Here is a 14307-nt window from a genome sequence, read left to right as displayed (position 1 = left end):
ACTTCCAAAGTCGTGGCAAAATGTCTTAAGGCCAACAAAGTCAAGGTATTGGAGTGGCCATCATAAAGCCCTGACCTCAATCCATAGAAGATTTGTGGGCAGAACTGAAAAAGTGTGTGCGAGCAAGCAGGCCTACAAACCTGACTCAGTTACACCAGCTCTGTCAGGAGAAATGGGCCAAAATTCACCCAACTTATTGTGGGAAGCTTGTGGAAGGCTACCCGAAAGGTTTGACCCAAGTTAAACAATTTAAAGCAATGCTACCAAATATTAATTGAGTGTATGTAAATGTCTGACCCACTGGGAATGTGATTTAAGAAATAAAAGCTGAAATAAATAATTATCTCTACTATTATTCTGACATTTCACATTCTTAAAATAAAGTGGTGATCCTAACTGACCTAAGACAGGGAATGTTTGCTAGGATTAAATGTTGTGAAAAACTGAGTTTAAATGTATTTGGCTAAGGTGTATGTAAACCTCCGACTTCAACTGTGTGTGCAAAGTTTTAGACTGATCGAATGAACCATTACGTTTCTGTTCAAAATGGTGTATCGAATCCCCAAATGTGTCTTTATTAATAACTTTTCACGTTCACAATTGTTCGTTCTCCTCACACAATAGCATTGTATTTTTTAAACTGTAATAGCTACTATAAATTGGACAGTGCAGTTAGATTAACAAGAATTTAAGCTTTCTGCCAATATCAGATATGTCTATGTCAGTCGTGAAGAGGGCACGACAAATCCTATTCCCCCTCAGGAGACTGCAAAGATTTGGCATTGGTCCTCAGATTCTCAAAGGTTCTACAGCTGCACCATCGAGAGCAAAGAATCCAGCCACATAGACTGTTCTCTCTGCTACTGCACGGCAAGTGGTAACGGAGTGCCAAATGTTACTTTTATCTCTTGTTCTTATCTGTATTTTTTTTTAACTACATTGTTGGTTAGGGGCTTGGAAGTAAGCATTTCACTGTAAGGTCTACTACACCTGTTGTATTTGGTGCAAGTGACTAATACAATTTGATTTGATATACTGGAAAGATGGGAACTATAAAAATAAATCTAAACTCTGCTTGCCACTGGGTCGGGCACACGTCTGAATATCTCAACCATTAGTTTGCCCAGAGTAGAAAATAAATGTGCTGTTCTCGTATTCATGTAAGGTAGCCAGAATTATATATAATTTTTTCATAATTACACCTGCTCTTATATTTTTGGGGCTTGAATTACTCCAGAGACCATGGGAAGCCAAATAGCAGATAAACCATGAACATCACATACAGCTGTTATTTTAGCAATCAAACTTGTTCTGACCTGCCTTGAGAATAAAGCGTTAAAGCACTGATTGCTCCTCCCCGCCCACATTTTCAATTTGTTGTTTTTTTCCCTGAGCACTTCTCATGAATATGAGAGAACACAATATGCAGGCCAGTGTGGTGGAAAAAAATGTGGGCAGCACTCAGCTTCACCACCAGCATAATAATAAAGAACATAATGCTGGTTTCATTATTCTATGCATTGGTTTTATTCATGTGGAAACCTTCATAAAAAGTTCTGGGAAATGGGAGATAACTCTGGGAGATGGAGTTAGGTTTAAGATGGTCAACAATGTAAGTATAGCAGGACTTGTAGGAGAAGCTGTCTACTGGCTGGACAGTGAGGTGGACAAGGTAATACCATTAGTTGAAGCTGTATGAAAAAGACAGAAAGAGAGAGTGACGAGAGAGAGAGAGACTTGGAGAGACAGAGAAATAGACTGTCAGGGAAACTGCAGAAAAGAGATGGCCAGAAGAGAAAGAGAGCGAGAGCGAAAGAGTGTGTGTGTGAGAGAGAGAGAGCAGACAGGTAATGAAAGCTGTGTGTTGGCATGCCAGGCCAGTTGACTGTTTCACATCCAGCCCCATCTTCATTTTTCCAGCCTGAGAATAAATAGCATGATGAGAAGTCATAATGAGTCTAGTCAAATGTGCCAAGCTAGTCTTCTAGAAAAGACAAACTTTGAATGCATTTAATCCAACTCACAAATCAAACATTGTTGCATGAGTATAATGAATCTCAATCACTAACCACTGTCTGTGTCCAGGGCGAGTAGGAGGAAGTATCCCCTGGAATCTGGATCTGAAGTCAGTGATGCATTTCCCCTCCTAATGGTTAAGGTTAAGATTTGATGAAAGTAATCTGATCCTAGATTGTTTTGTACATGCAGTATTCACCATGGAGAGAACACAGTGAGGAGGACCAAAGCTTTGATATCTTCCTTGTTAGCCTGGGTGCCATGTCTGGTTCTGCTCTAAACAACTTGTCTTTAGACAGGAAAAAATGTAGTGTTGTTGAATACAGAAATCGTCAGGTATCCAGACCCAGTATTATAAAAACTCTGGACCACCTTTACACACACAGAGACACATACAAAGCTCTCCCTCACCCTCCATTTGGCAAATCTGACCATTATTCTATCCTCCTGATTCTGCGTACAAGCAAAAATTAAAGCAGGAAGTACCAGTGACTAGATCAATAAAAAAGTGGTCAGATGAAGCAGATGCTAAGCTACATGACTGTTTTACTAGCACATACTGGAAAATGTTTCGGGATTCCTCCGATGGCATTGAGGAGTACACCACATCATTCATTGGCTTCATCAATAAGTGCATCATTGACGTTGTCCGCACAGTGACCGTATGTACAAACCCCAACCAGACACCATGGATTACAGGCAACATCTGCACTGAGCTAAAGGCTAGAGCTGCTGCTTTCAAGGAGTGGGACTCTAACCCGGAAACTTACAAGAAATCCCGCTATGCCCTCCGACGAACCATCAAACAGGCAAAGCATCAATACAGGTCTAAGATCGAATCGTCCTACACCGGCTCTGACGCTCGTCGGATGTGGCAGGGCTTGCAAACCATTACAGATTACAAAGGAAAGCACAGTCGAGAGCTTCCCAGTGACACAAGCCTATCAGACGAGCTAAACTACGTCTGTGCTCGCTTCGAGGCAAATAACACTGAAACATAAATGAGAGCACCAGCTGTTCCGGAAGACTGTGTGATCACGCTCTCTACAGCCGATGTGAGTAAGACCTTTAAACAGGTCAACATTCACAAGGCCGCAAGGCCAGATGGATTACCAGGACGTGTACTGCGAGCATGCGCTGACCAACTGGCAAGTGTCTTCACTGACATTTTTAACCTCTCCTTGTCCGAGTCTGTAATACCAACATGTTTTAAGCAGATCACCATAGTACCTGTGCCCATGAACACTCAGGTAACCTGCCTAAATACCTACCAACCCGTAGCACTCATGTCTGTAGCCATGAACTGCTTTGAAAGGCTGGTCATGGCTCACACCATTATCCCCTAGACCCACTACATTTTACATACCGCTCCAACAGATCCACAGATGATGCAATCTCTATTGCCCTTTTACACCTGGACAAAAGGAACACCTATGTCAGAATGCTATGCTAACATAGTGCCCACAAAGGTCATCAAAAAGCTAAGGACCCTGGGACTAAACACCTCCCTCTGCAACTGGATCCTGGACTTCCTGACGGGCCGCCCCCAGGTGGTAAGCGTAGGCAACAACACATCCCCACGCTGATCCTCAACACAGGGGCCCCTCAGGGGTGTGTGCTCAGTCCCCTCCTGTACTCCCTGTTCAATCATGACTGCACAACCAGGCATGACTCCAACACCATCATTACGTTTGCAGATGACACAACAGAGTAGGCCTGATCACCGACAACGAAGAGACAGCATATAGGGAGGATGTCAGAGACCTGGCAGTGTGGTGCCAGGACAACAACCTCTCCCTCAATGTGATCAAGACAAAGGAGATGATTGTGGACTACAGGAAAAAGAGGACAGAGCACGCCCCCACTCTCATCGACAGGGCTGCAGTGGAGCAGGTTGAGAGCTTCAACTTCCTTGATGTCCACATCACCAACAAACTAACAAACGTCCAATCACACCAAGACAGTCGTGAAGAGGGCACGACAAAACCTATTCCCCGTCAGGAGGCTGAAAAGATTTTGCATGGGTCCTCAGATCCTCAAAAGATTCTACAGCTGCACCATCGAGACCATCCGGACTGGTTGCTTCACTGCCTGGTATGGCAACTGCTCGGCCTCCGACCACAAGGCACTAACTACAGAGGGTAGTGCAAACGGCCCAGTAAATCAAGTTTTCTGCCATCCAGGACCTCTATACCAGGCGGTATAAGAGGAAGGCCCTAAAAATTGTCAAAGACTCTAGCCAACCTAGTCATAAACTGTTCTCTCTGCTACTGCACGGCAAGCGGTACTGGAGTGCCAAGTCCAAGAGGCTTCTAAACAGATTCTAACCCCAAGCCATAAGACTGCCGCGGTCATCCTCCTCTTCAAAGGGGGAGACACCCTGGACCCAAACTGTTCCAGACCTATTTCCATCCTGCCCTGCCTATCGAAGGTCTTCGAAAGCCAAGTCAACAAACAGATCACTGACCATCTCGAATCTCACCGTACATTCTCCGTTGTGCAATCCGGTTTCCGAGCCGGTCACGGGTGCACCTCAGCCACGCTCAAGGTACTAAACGATATCATAACCTCCATCGATAAAAGACAATACTGTGCAGCCGTCTTCATCGACCTGGCCAAGGCTTTCGACTCTGTCAACCAACATATTCTTATCGGCAGACTTAGTAGCCTCGGTTTTTCTAATGACTGCCTTGCCTGGTTCACCAACTACTTTGCAGACAGAGTTCAGTGTGTCAAATCGGAGGGCATGTTGTCCGGTCCTCTGGCAGTCTCTATGGGGGTACCACAGGGTTCAATTCTCGCGCCGACTATTTTCTCTGTATATATCAATGATGTTGCTCTTGCTGCGGGCAATTCCCTGATCCACCTCTACGCAGACGACACCATTCTGTATATTTCTTGCCCTTCCTTGGACACTGTGCTATCTAACCTCCAAACGAGCTTCAATGCCATACAACACTCCTTCCGTGGCCTCCAACTGCTCTTAAACGCTAGTAAAACCAAATGCATGCTTTTCAACCGTTCGCTGCCTGCACCCGCACGCCCGACTAGCATCACCACCCTGGATGGTTCCGACCTAGAATATGTGGACATCTATTAGTACCTAGGTGTCTGGCTAGACTGTAAACTCTCCTTCCAGACTCGTATCAAACATCTCCAATCCAAAATCAAATCAAGAGTCGGCTTTCTATTTCGCAACAAAGCCTCCTTCACTCACGCCGCCAAACCTACCCTAAAAACTGACTATCCTACCGATCCACGACTTCGGCGATGTCATCTACAAAATAGCTTCCAATACTCTACTCAGCAAACTGGATGCAGTTTATCACAGTGCCACCTGTTTTGTTACTAAAGCACCTTATACCACCCACCACTGCGACCTGTATGCCCTAGTCGGCTGGCCCTCGCTACATATTCGTCGCCAGACCCACTGGCTCCAGGTCATCCACAAGTCTATGCTAGGTAAAGCTCCGCCTTATCTCGGTTCACTGGTCACGATGGCAACACCCACCCGTAGCACACGCTCCAGCAGGTGTATCTCACTGATCATCCCTGAAGCCATAACCTCATTTGGCCGCCTTTCCTTCCAGTTTTATGCTGCCTGTGACTGGAACGAATTGCAAAACAACGCTGAAGTTGGAGACTTTTATTTCCCTCACCAACTTTATACATCTGCTATCTGAGCAGCTAACCGATCGCTGCAGCTGTACATAGTCCATCGGTATTTAGCCCACCCAATTTACCTACCTCATCCCCATACTGTTTTTATTTTGTATACTTTTCTGCTCTTTTGCACACCAGTATCTTTACCTGCACATGTTCATCTGATCATTTATCACTCCAGTGTTAATCTGCTAAATTGTAATTATTCACTCCTATGGCCTATTTATTGCCTACCTCCTCATGCCTTTTGCACACATTTACATTTACATTTAAGTCATTTAGCAGACGCTCTTATCCAGAGCGACTTACAAATATATACACAATATACACAATATATATAGACATTTTTTTTCTACTATGTTATTGACTTCTTTATTGTTTATTGTTTAAGCCATGTGTAACTCTGTGTTGTTGTCTGATCACACTGCTATGCTTTATCTTGGCCAGGTCGCAGTTGTAAATGAGAACTTGTTCTCAACTAGCCTACCTGGTTAAATAAAGGTGAATTTGTTTTCTTTTTTAAATAGACTCCTGAACACCTAATCAAATGGCTACCCAGACTATTTGCATTACCCTCCAGCCCCCAGCCCCCCTTTCCCCCTTTTTTACACTGCTGCTACTCTCTGTTGTTATCATCTATGCATAGTCACTTTAATAACGCTACCTACATGTACATATTACCTCAACTAACCGGTGCTCCCGCACACTGACTCTGTACCGGTACCCTCCTGTATATAGTCTCGCTATTTTACTGCTGCTCTTTAATTACTTGTTACTTTTATTTCTTATTCTTATACATATTTATTTCAACTGCATTGTTGGTTAGGGGCTCGTAAGGAAGCATTTCACTTGTAAGGTCTACAATTGTTCTATTCGGCGCATGTGACTAATAAAATGTGTTTTGATTTAATTATACTGTGTTGCAGGCCTATCATGTCACATCGTGGAGAATGTCATTTTTATATTTGTCCTTTTGTTTATCCAGACCAGTACTGCCATTGAGATATGAATCACATTTTTAAGGGAACAGTGGTATTAGGGAACTCTGGTATATCTCACATGCATTCATCAAAATAAAGTTATTCAAATGTCTTAATTGAAAGACCTACATGGCTATTTTAATCACGACTCCATTATCTCCATTGAGTTCACAGAAGACGCTGAGGCAGAGAAGCTTGAATGGTTGTGAGAGACCATGAAGGATTCGTTAATGTACTCTGAGTTCCCTTCTCTCTCTCATGTCTCCGTCAAAACCATCACCGACAATTATCAGTAATTATACTAAGAGTATACTGGCTGGATGAATGGAGGCTGTAAAACCATAGCAACACACTAGGCTGCTTTTATTCACAGATTTAAAAAAACATTTGGTCACACTTTATTTGCAGATTCCCATATAGATAATGTGTAGCAGTAGAGGCTGCTGACGGGAGGGCAGCTCATAATAATGGCTGGAACAGAGTAAATGGAATGGCATCAAACACATGGAAACCATTCCACTAATTCCAGCCATTACCACGAGCCCGTCCTCCCAAATTAAGGTGCCACCAGCCTCCTGTGATGTGTAGATGCTCAAATGTTCAACAAACTATCTACTGCAACAGTTTGATGAATATAGGGTTAGGGTTAAGGTGATGGCTGGGGTTATGGCTAGGTTTAGTGTTGAGCCAGGGTGTGGAAGACACTGTTAACTATAGGTCCTTATTTGTCTTTGAAGTTATTTTGATTTGCTCTCTATTTTCTGTCTCCCTAATTGTTTAATTATAATTACTGCCTCCTTGTTTGTCACCATGGCAACCGAAACACTTGGAGTTGCTGCACCTGAGCTTAACTTAACTATGCTCACTCCTGGCTCCTGCTGTTGGTAAGAACATTGATGACTGACTGTAGTAGTATTTAGTAGTGTTAGTTGCATTCAGTAGTATTAGTAGTATTTATTAGGATCCCCAATTAGCTGCTGCAGAGGCTACTCTACTTGGGGTCCAAACAGGAAGCAAAACAGAATAAAAATACTACATAAAGCACTACATTACAATGTAGCAGACAGTCCCATCCAGAGGGACCCACAGCTAGGGCATTCATCTCAATATAGCCAGGCGAGACAACCACATATCAGAGTTGTTTCACAATCACGTATCACATACTCTCTCTTCCAATCAAATGTATTTGTCAGATGCTTTGTATACAACAGGTGTAGACTAACAGTGAAATGCTTACTTACGGGCCCCTTCCGACAACGCAGAGAGAAAAAACAACACAAGAATAAATGCACAATGATAACTTGGCTATATACACGGGGTACCAGTATTGAGTCAATGTGCAGAGGTATGAGGTAATAAACAACTTGCAACAATTTCAAAGATTTTACTGAGTTACAGTTCATACAAGGAAATCAGTCTTTTTAAATACATTCATTAGGCCTTAATATATGGCTTTCACATGACTGGGAATACAGATATGCATCTGTTGGTCACAGATATCTTAATAAAGGTAGGGCCGTGGATCAGAAAACCAGTCAGTATCTGGTATGTCCATCATTTGCCTCATGCAGTGCGACACATCTCTTTATCATAGAGTTTGATTGTGGCCGGTGGAATGTTGTCCCACTTTTCTTCAATGGTTATGCAAAGTTGCTGGATATTGCAGGAACTGGAACGCGCTGATGTACACGTTGATCCAGAGCATCCCAAACATGCTCAATGTCTGATGAGTATGCAGGCCATGGAAGAACTGAGACATTTTCAGCTTCCAGGAATTGTGTACAGATTCTTGTGACATGGGACCGTGAATTGTCATGCTGAAACATGAGGTGATGGCTGCCGATGAATGGCACGACAACGGACCCCAGGATCTCATCACTGTATCTCTGTGCATTCAAATTGCCATAGATAAAATGTAATTGTGTTCGTTATCCGTAGCTTATGCCTGCCCATACCATAACCCCAATGCCACCATGGGGCACTCTGTTCACAACGTTGAGATCAGCAAACCGATCGCCCACACAACGCCATGCACACTGTCTGCCATCTTCCCAGTACAGTTGAAACCGGGATTCATCCGTGAAGAGCACACTTTTCCAGTGTGCCAGTGTGCCAAACTGCAATCAGGTCAAGTCCCTAGTGAGGACAACTTCTTTGGTTGTGTAAACCCACAGTTTCATCAGCTGTCCGGTTGGCTGGTCTCAAAAGATCCCGCAGGTGAAGAAGCCGGATGTAGAGGTCCTGGGCTGTCCTAGGTACACGTGGTCTGTGGTTGTAAGGCCGGTTGAACGTACTGCCAAATTCTCTAAAACGACATTGGAGGCAGCTTATGGTGGAGAAACGAACATTCAATTCTGTGGCAACCGCTCTGCTGGACATTCCTGTAGTCAACATGCCAGATCAACTCTTCCTTGAGACATCTGTCGCATTGTGTTGTGTGACAACACTACACATTTTAGAGTGGCCTTTAACACAAGTTGCAGCTGTGTACTGATCATGCTGTTTAATCAGATCCTTGATATGTCACACCTGTCAGGTGGATGGATTATCTTGGAAATGGAGAAATGCTCACTAACATGGGTGTAAAGAAATTTGTGCACAACATTTGAGGGAAATACACTTTTTGTGCATATGAAAAATATCCGGGATCTTTTATTTTAGCTCAAGAAATATGAGACCAACACTTTACATGTTGCATTTATATTTTTGTTCAGTGTATAAGAGCTTGCACTAACATGAGTTTTCAATTAATAAATTGTCACAATAGATTTGTCGTGGTAAACAAAGAAATTAAATACTTTATTTAAGTTGTAATGAATGATTGTCAAATAGTTTAATCTAAAATAGGCTACAACACAATCATGATTTAGTTTCAAATGTCAAATGTGTAGCCTACAGTTAAGGAATGTTTCCTTTTACCCTCTTGATCAGAAAGGGCCATGTTTTATTAAAGGTCCCAAACAGTCATTCCGATTCCCATGTAAAACAGCCTTTTGAGTGATTAAAATATCACCCATAATATTTTAGGGGAATAGAAATGCTAAAAATGTGAGGAAATATATATTTTCTCTCATGGCTAACTACCAGGAAGTTTGAAAAGACAGGCTGAGTGCACATGGAGCTTATATTCATGAGCTCGGCTTGCCTGACAGCTATTTGAAATGTCAAGAAACTTGGATGCAGTGAACAGAGTAAAATGATCTCAAGCAAATTTGGTGATACACAAAAAGTCAACTCAAACAACATTAAAATTGCATCAATGATGTAAAAATGTTTATACATCTCCCATTTGGCATGTGTTTTGTGACTCTGTTAACAGCAGCACTGAGGGATGTGTTGATATGACAACTCCGTCAGAGTTTTGAACGACCCTCTGCCGCCTTTAGAATCATGCTGGCTGAAGACCTAGTTAGCCAGTAACTAGCTAACATTAGGTAAGAGAATATCATGTTACCATTGGTGTATTAAATGAATGTTAGGTAATGTCACCTTATCCCCCTAACCCCAACCCTCTTAAGGATCTGACCCTTTTTTCAATTTTCGCCTAAAATTATATATCCAAATCTAACTGCCTATAGCTCAGGACCTGAAGTAAGGATATGCATATTCTTGATACCATTTGAAAGGAAACACTTTGAAGTTTTGTGGAAATGTGAAATTAATGTATGAGAATATAACACATTAGATCTGGTAAAAGATAAAACATGCGTTTTTCAATTTTGTATTTTTTTTCCATCTTTGAAATGCAAGAGAAAGGCCATAATATAATATTGCAGTTTAGGCGCAATTTAGATGTTGGCCACTAGATGACAGCAGTGTGTGTGCAAAGTTTCAGATTTATCCAGTGGAGCATTGCAATACCGCACAGTATCAAGTCTGCCCAAATGTGCCGAATCAGCAGGAAAGAAATGGCTTTGCCGAAATGCCCACTTCTAATTTTCTTAATTTTGTCACGAGAGTCAAATACTTTCTGTGGCACACATCAGAGTCAAATAATTTCTGTAGAACAAACTTCTCGTCAGGATAGGCAACCGAAATGAATAATTAATGTATGTGTTATATTAAACATAGAGGAGGGAGTAAAATGTAGGCAAGCAATAAACACTTCAGAACAACTACTAGTCGAATAAGACATGGGAGAGATGACAAATATAGTCTAATACACCTGAAACAAATAGCCAAACAGAAAACTGCAGACATTACTTGTGCCTCCCCCGCAATCAAACCGCTATAAAAAAAATATTTTAAAAATTAAACGCAGCCGAATGTGATAATTGACAGCTGCCTTGAAGAACACAAATATATATAAAAAAGCTTTCTGATACTAAGATCAGTGAAATGTAGGCTGAACTGACAACGGAGTGAAGAGCAGAAATCTCAACTAGCAAGAAAATTGCATCAATGAAGCATTGAGTGTGTGCGCGTTCACGCGAAGAGCGGGGATAATTCTGTCAGGGGGAAGATTTTCGGCACAACACCTGGCAAACCGAGACATAAAACAGATAGTGGGGGAATACAGGCTGTTTCCAGTTTATTAATGCACAATTTGCCTAAATGGGAAATGGAAACAACCACTTCATTTTCATTCGACACTGTAGGTTTTTGTGAAAGTGTTTTTTTGTGTGACATCATTACGTCTATAGTTTTTTTTAATCGACACAAGATTGTTACATGGAAACGAACCGTAGCAGTTGTCGAATCTATTTTCTATGCGAACTTTCTACAACAACAAAATATCACTGGAAAAGTTCATGGGGATAACTGCAGATGGTAGGAGATTGGTTTTGGTGCCAGGGCTCCGCTATATGCGTCAACATGGGATTGTCGTTGGGCAGCGATAGACAACCACAGACCATGGATCGGGCTGTGGATCTCACCAGTACCATTAATCCGTACATCGGGCTCCGTGTCCCGGCCGCCAGCGGGGCCACATCACACCTCGCGGAGGAGCCAACTCAACTCGTCACGGTGCCATTCAGCAGGGAGCGATCCGTCTGCCAAGAGACCCGCGTCACAGCCTCGCCAGAGAAATAATGAATGGAGATATCCATCTAGACTCTAATCTAGACCCTCTACCGTCCTTTATGGAGGCAATTTGAATGGACTTGGAATAATTACTAGGAATATAAAAGATGATTATAGTAGTATAATAATAATCTCATTTAACACAATTATGGAAGCAATTTGAATGGATTTATAACTGCAGATTATGATGATAGTCATACAATATTAGCCTTATAATTGAAATAATGCATAATGGTTTCATTATAATTGACGAGATTTAAGTTTTGGATACAGCTCATTTTGTTATTGACTTTGGAATGGAATGAGTTCTACTTCATAGGACTTAAATTACAAATATAACAATACTATTTAAACAGGGAATATGCTAGACATTGTAGCCTACACATACAGTATAAATGCGAATGTTATTTTAAATCACGAAATAAAGGCTACTAGCCTTTTGCACAAATATTTAATGAGATGCATGTCATTATTGTGTACACTCCATGAGAACAACATCAAATATCTTTCATTTGAAATTGGATTCAGTGAAACCAAATCCCCAAAGATCATTAGGTATAGGACCTCATGCTCATCATTTACATCGACCGTTTGATTAATCAACGGTCCTGGAATCATGGGGCACACACTCCAACACACTCCATAATAAAGACGGCACCACACTTCATAATTAAAAGGGCAACACACTCTATAATCTCAGTTATGGCAAATATCTCCATTTGCTTCGGAGGTTCCGTTGGAAAACAGACACACATTTTCACAGAATATCCTATTTTTAACTGTAGGACGAACGTTTTCCTGTCCATTGGACAAATAAGTATGCGATATACCACGTAGGCCAACATTTTATCCGTCTGTCTGTCAATCAGTCAAAAACAGTCTCACACACTGTCACAGACGACAGGCTCTTGCTTTTGATTAGTTTGTTGCCTGGATTGGCATATCTGCTCGATGCGCGCCTTTCTGCGCCGCGCTTCTCCGATTGCGCCCTGCTATAGGGCACGAGCTTGGGCACTGAGTTGCTGCCCATAGGCATAGAGGACTGCTGTGGCGACAGACTTAACAATGACGACAGTTTCTGTCTGTAGCTTTTCCTGAATCGTTTTGCAGACCTGTGTAAATTACCCACGAAGCAATAACAGAGCGGGTTGAGAGCGGAGTTGGTTAGACCCAGCCATAGCGCGAAGGGTCTCCCCTGTAGAATCCACTCATGATATACATGGTTCACATCATCCTCCTCTTTCTCTAAAGATGAAGTCATGTTAAAGTCTAACCATATGTCCACTACATACAGAGGCAACCAAGACAGGGTAAAAAGCACAACCAGCGACAGCACCATCTTGGCGATCCTTTTACGCACTTTCAGACGGGACAGTGATAGCGTAACGCCAAATGTATTCGAATCTTGCGTCCGTTTTTCGTCGTTGCCCCACAGCTTCCAGCTGGTCAGCACGCTGATGACCAGGTTAAACAACACAGGGAATCCATAGAGAGAGCAGAAGAGCAGAAAGCTATATCTCTGTTTCAGTTTGACTTGGTTCCAGCTCTCCACGCACACAGTGAGGGTGATGTCCAGCAGCGACAGAGTTTGGGTGGTATTCATGAAGAGGAGCGGTATGCACAGCCCCGACGACACGATCCACACCACACAGATCATACACAGTATCCGCCGCCCGGTAAAAAAGGACCGGGCGTGTAGAGGGTTGTGCACGCTGTAGTAGCGGTTCAGACTGATCACGGCCAGGCTCAGGACGCTCGCAGACACCGACACAGCCTGAACGAACGGCACGGTGCGGCACAGAAACTCCCCGAACACCCAGGCGTTGTAGACCTGGTGTCCCAGGTTAACTGGCATGCACACACACACCACCATCATGTCACACACCGCCAGATTGACCAGCAGTCTGCGGGTTGCTGACACCCCCGCCAGACCGGTCCTCTTTCGGGTGAGGACCAGAAGAGCCATGATGTTCCCTCCGAGCCCGGTGAGGAAGGACAGGGAGTACATAACCACCAACACGATGGTACTCGGTTCGTGTCCTGAAAATAAGAACAATTGCGGGTAGGGTTTGGTATCCTCCGGTAAACTCCAGTTGTTGTGCTCATGTTGAGGTCCACCAAGTGAAATATTCGTAGAAAATAAACGTCCAAAATCTGAGTAAAAATTCGTTAGATTCATCTCCCGCTTGTTCTTACATCGTTTGCGCTGTGTGGAGTGCCCAAATCAGACGCGCACACAGGTGAGACAGAGAGCCGAGCTGCGCGCAGCCCGTTTCCGTGGTGAGATGAGGATTTCACCAACACATCTTTGACGCCTTGTCGAAAGAGATCCTAATTATCTAATACCCATTGCGATTAACTGAAAAACAGGATACATTTCCCCCACTGAAGAAGTGCGGTCCTCCGCTGGAGCGAGCGCTGTAGTTCACTCGGACCCCGGTCAATGGAATATTTATCCGTGTGACTACAGGAAGCAAGAGCTGCGCTATCCCCCGCACGCACTCAGCCCTGGCCGCATCTCATTCCAAAAGTTGTCGCATCCTCCCTGTCTTCGTCCCCTCTCCTAAATCGTGCACAGGTATGGATAGATGACAGCTAACTCTTTTGACTGGATCCATTGACC

General features: G+C 43.2%; 1 protein-coding gene across 1 annotated transcript; it reads right to left on the bottom strand.

Moving 5' to 3' along the window:
• Positions 1–12549: 12549 nt before the first annotated feature.
• LOC118371004 (QRFP-like peptide receptor) lies at positions 12550–13539 on the bottom strand. The gene has a single exon (XM_035756291.2). The coding sequence runs from the start codon at positions 13537–13539 to the stop codon at positions 12550–12552; it is 990 nt and encodes a 329-aa protein (XP_035612184.2).
• Between the last annotated feature and the right edge of the window lie 768 nt (positions 13540–14307).

This window comes from Oncorhynchus keta, chromosome 2 (genome assembly GCF_023373465.1).
Source record: "Oncorhynchus keta strain PuntledgeMale-10-30-2019 chromosome 2, Oket_V2, whole genome shotgun sequence".
NCBI classification, from domain to species: domain Eukaryota; kingdom Metazoa; phylum Chordata; class Actinopteri; order Salmoniformes; family Salmonidae; genus Oncorhynchus; species Oncorhynchus keta.
Note: the sequence above shows the minus strand (reverse complement) of the source record. Positions and strands in the feature narration are given on the sequence as shown.

What these genes read in the sequence shown, in the direction of transcription:
- LOC118371004 (XM_035756291.2), bottom strand. Translation starts at nt 13,539, where the DNA reads ATGCCAGTTAACCTGGGACACCAGGTCTACAACGCCTGGGTGTTCGGG.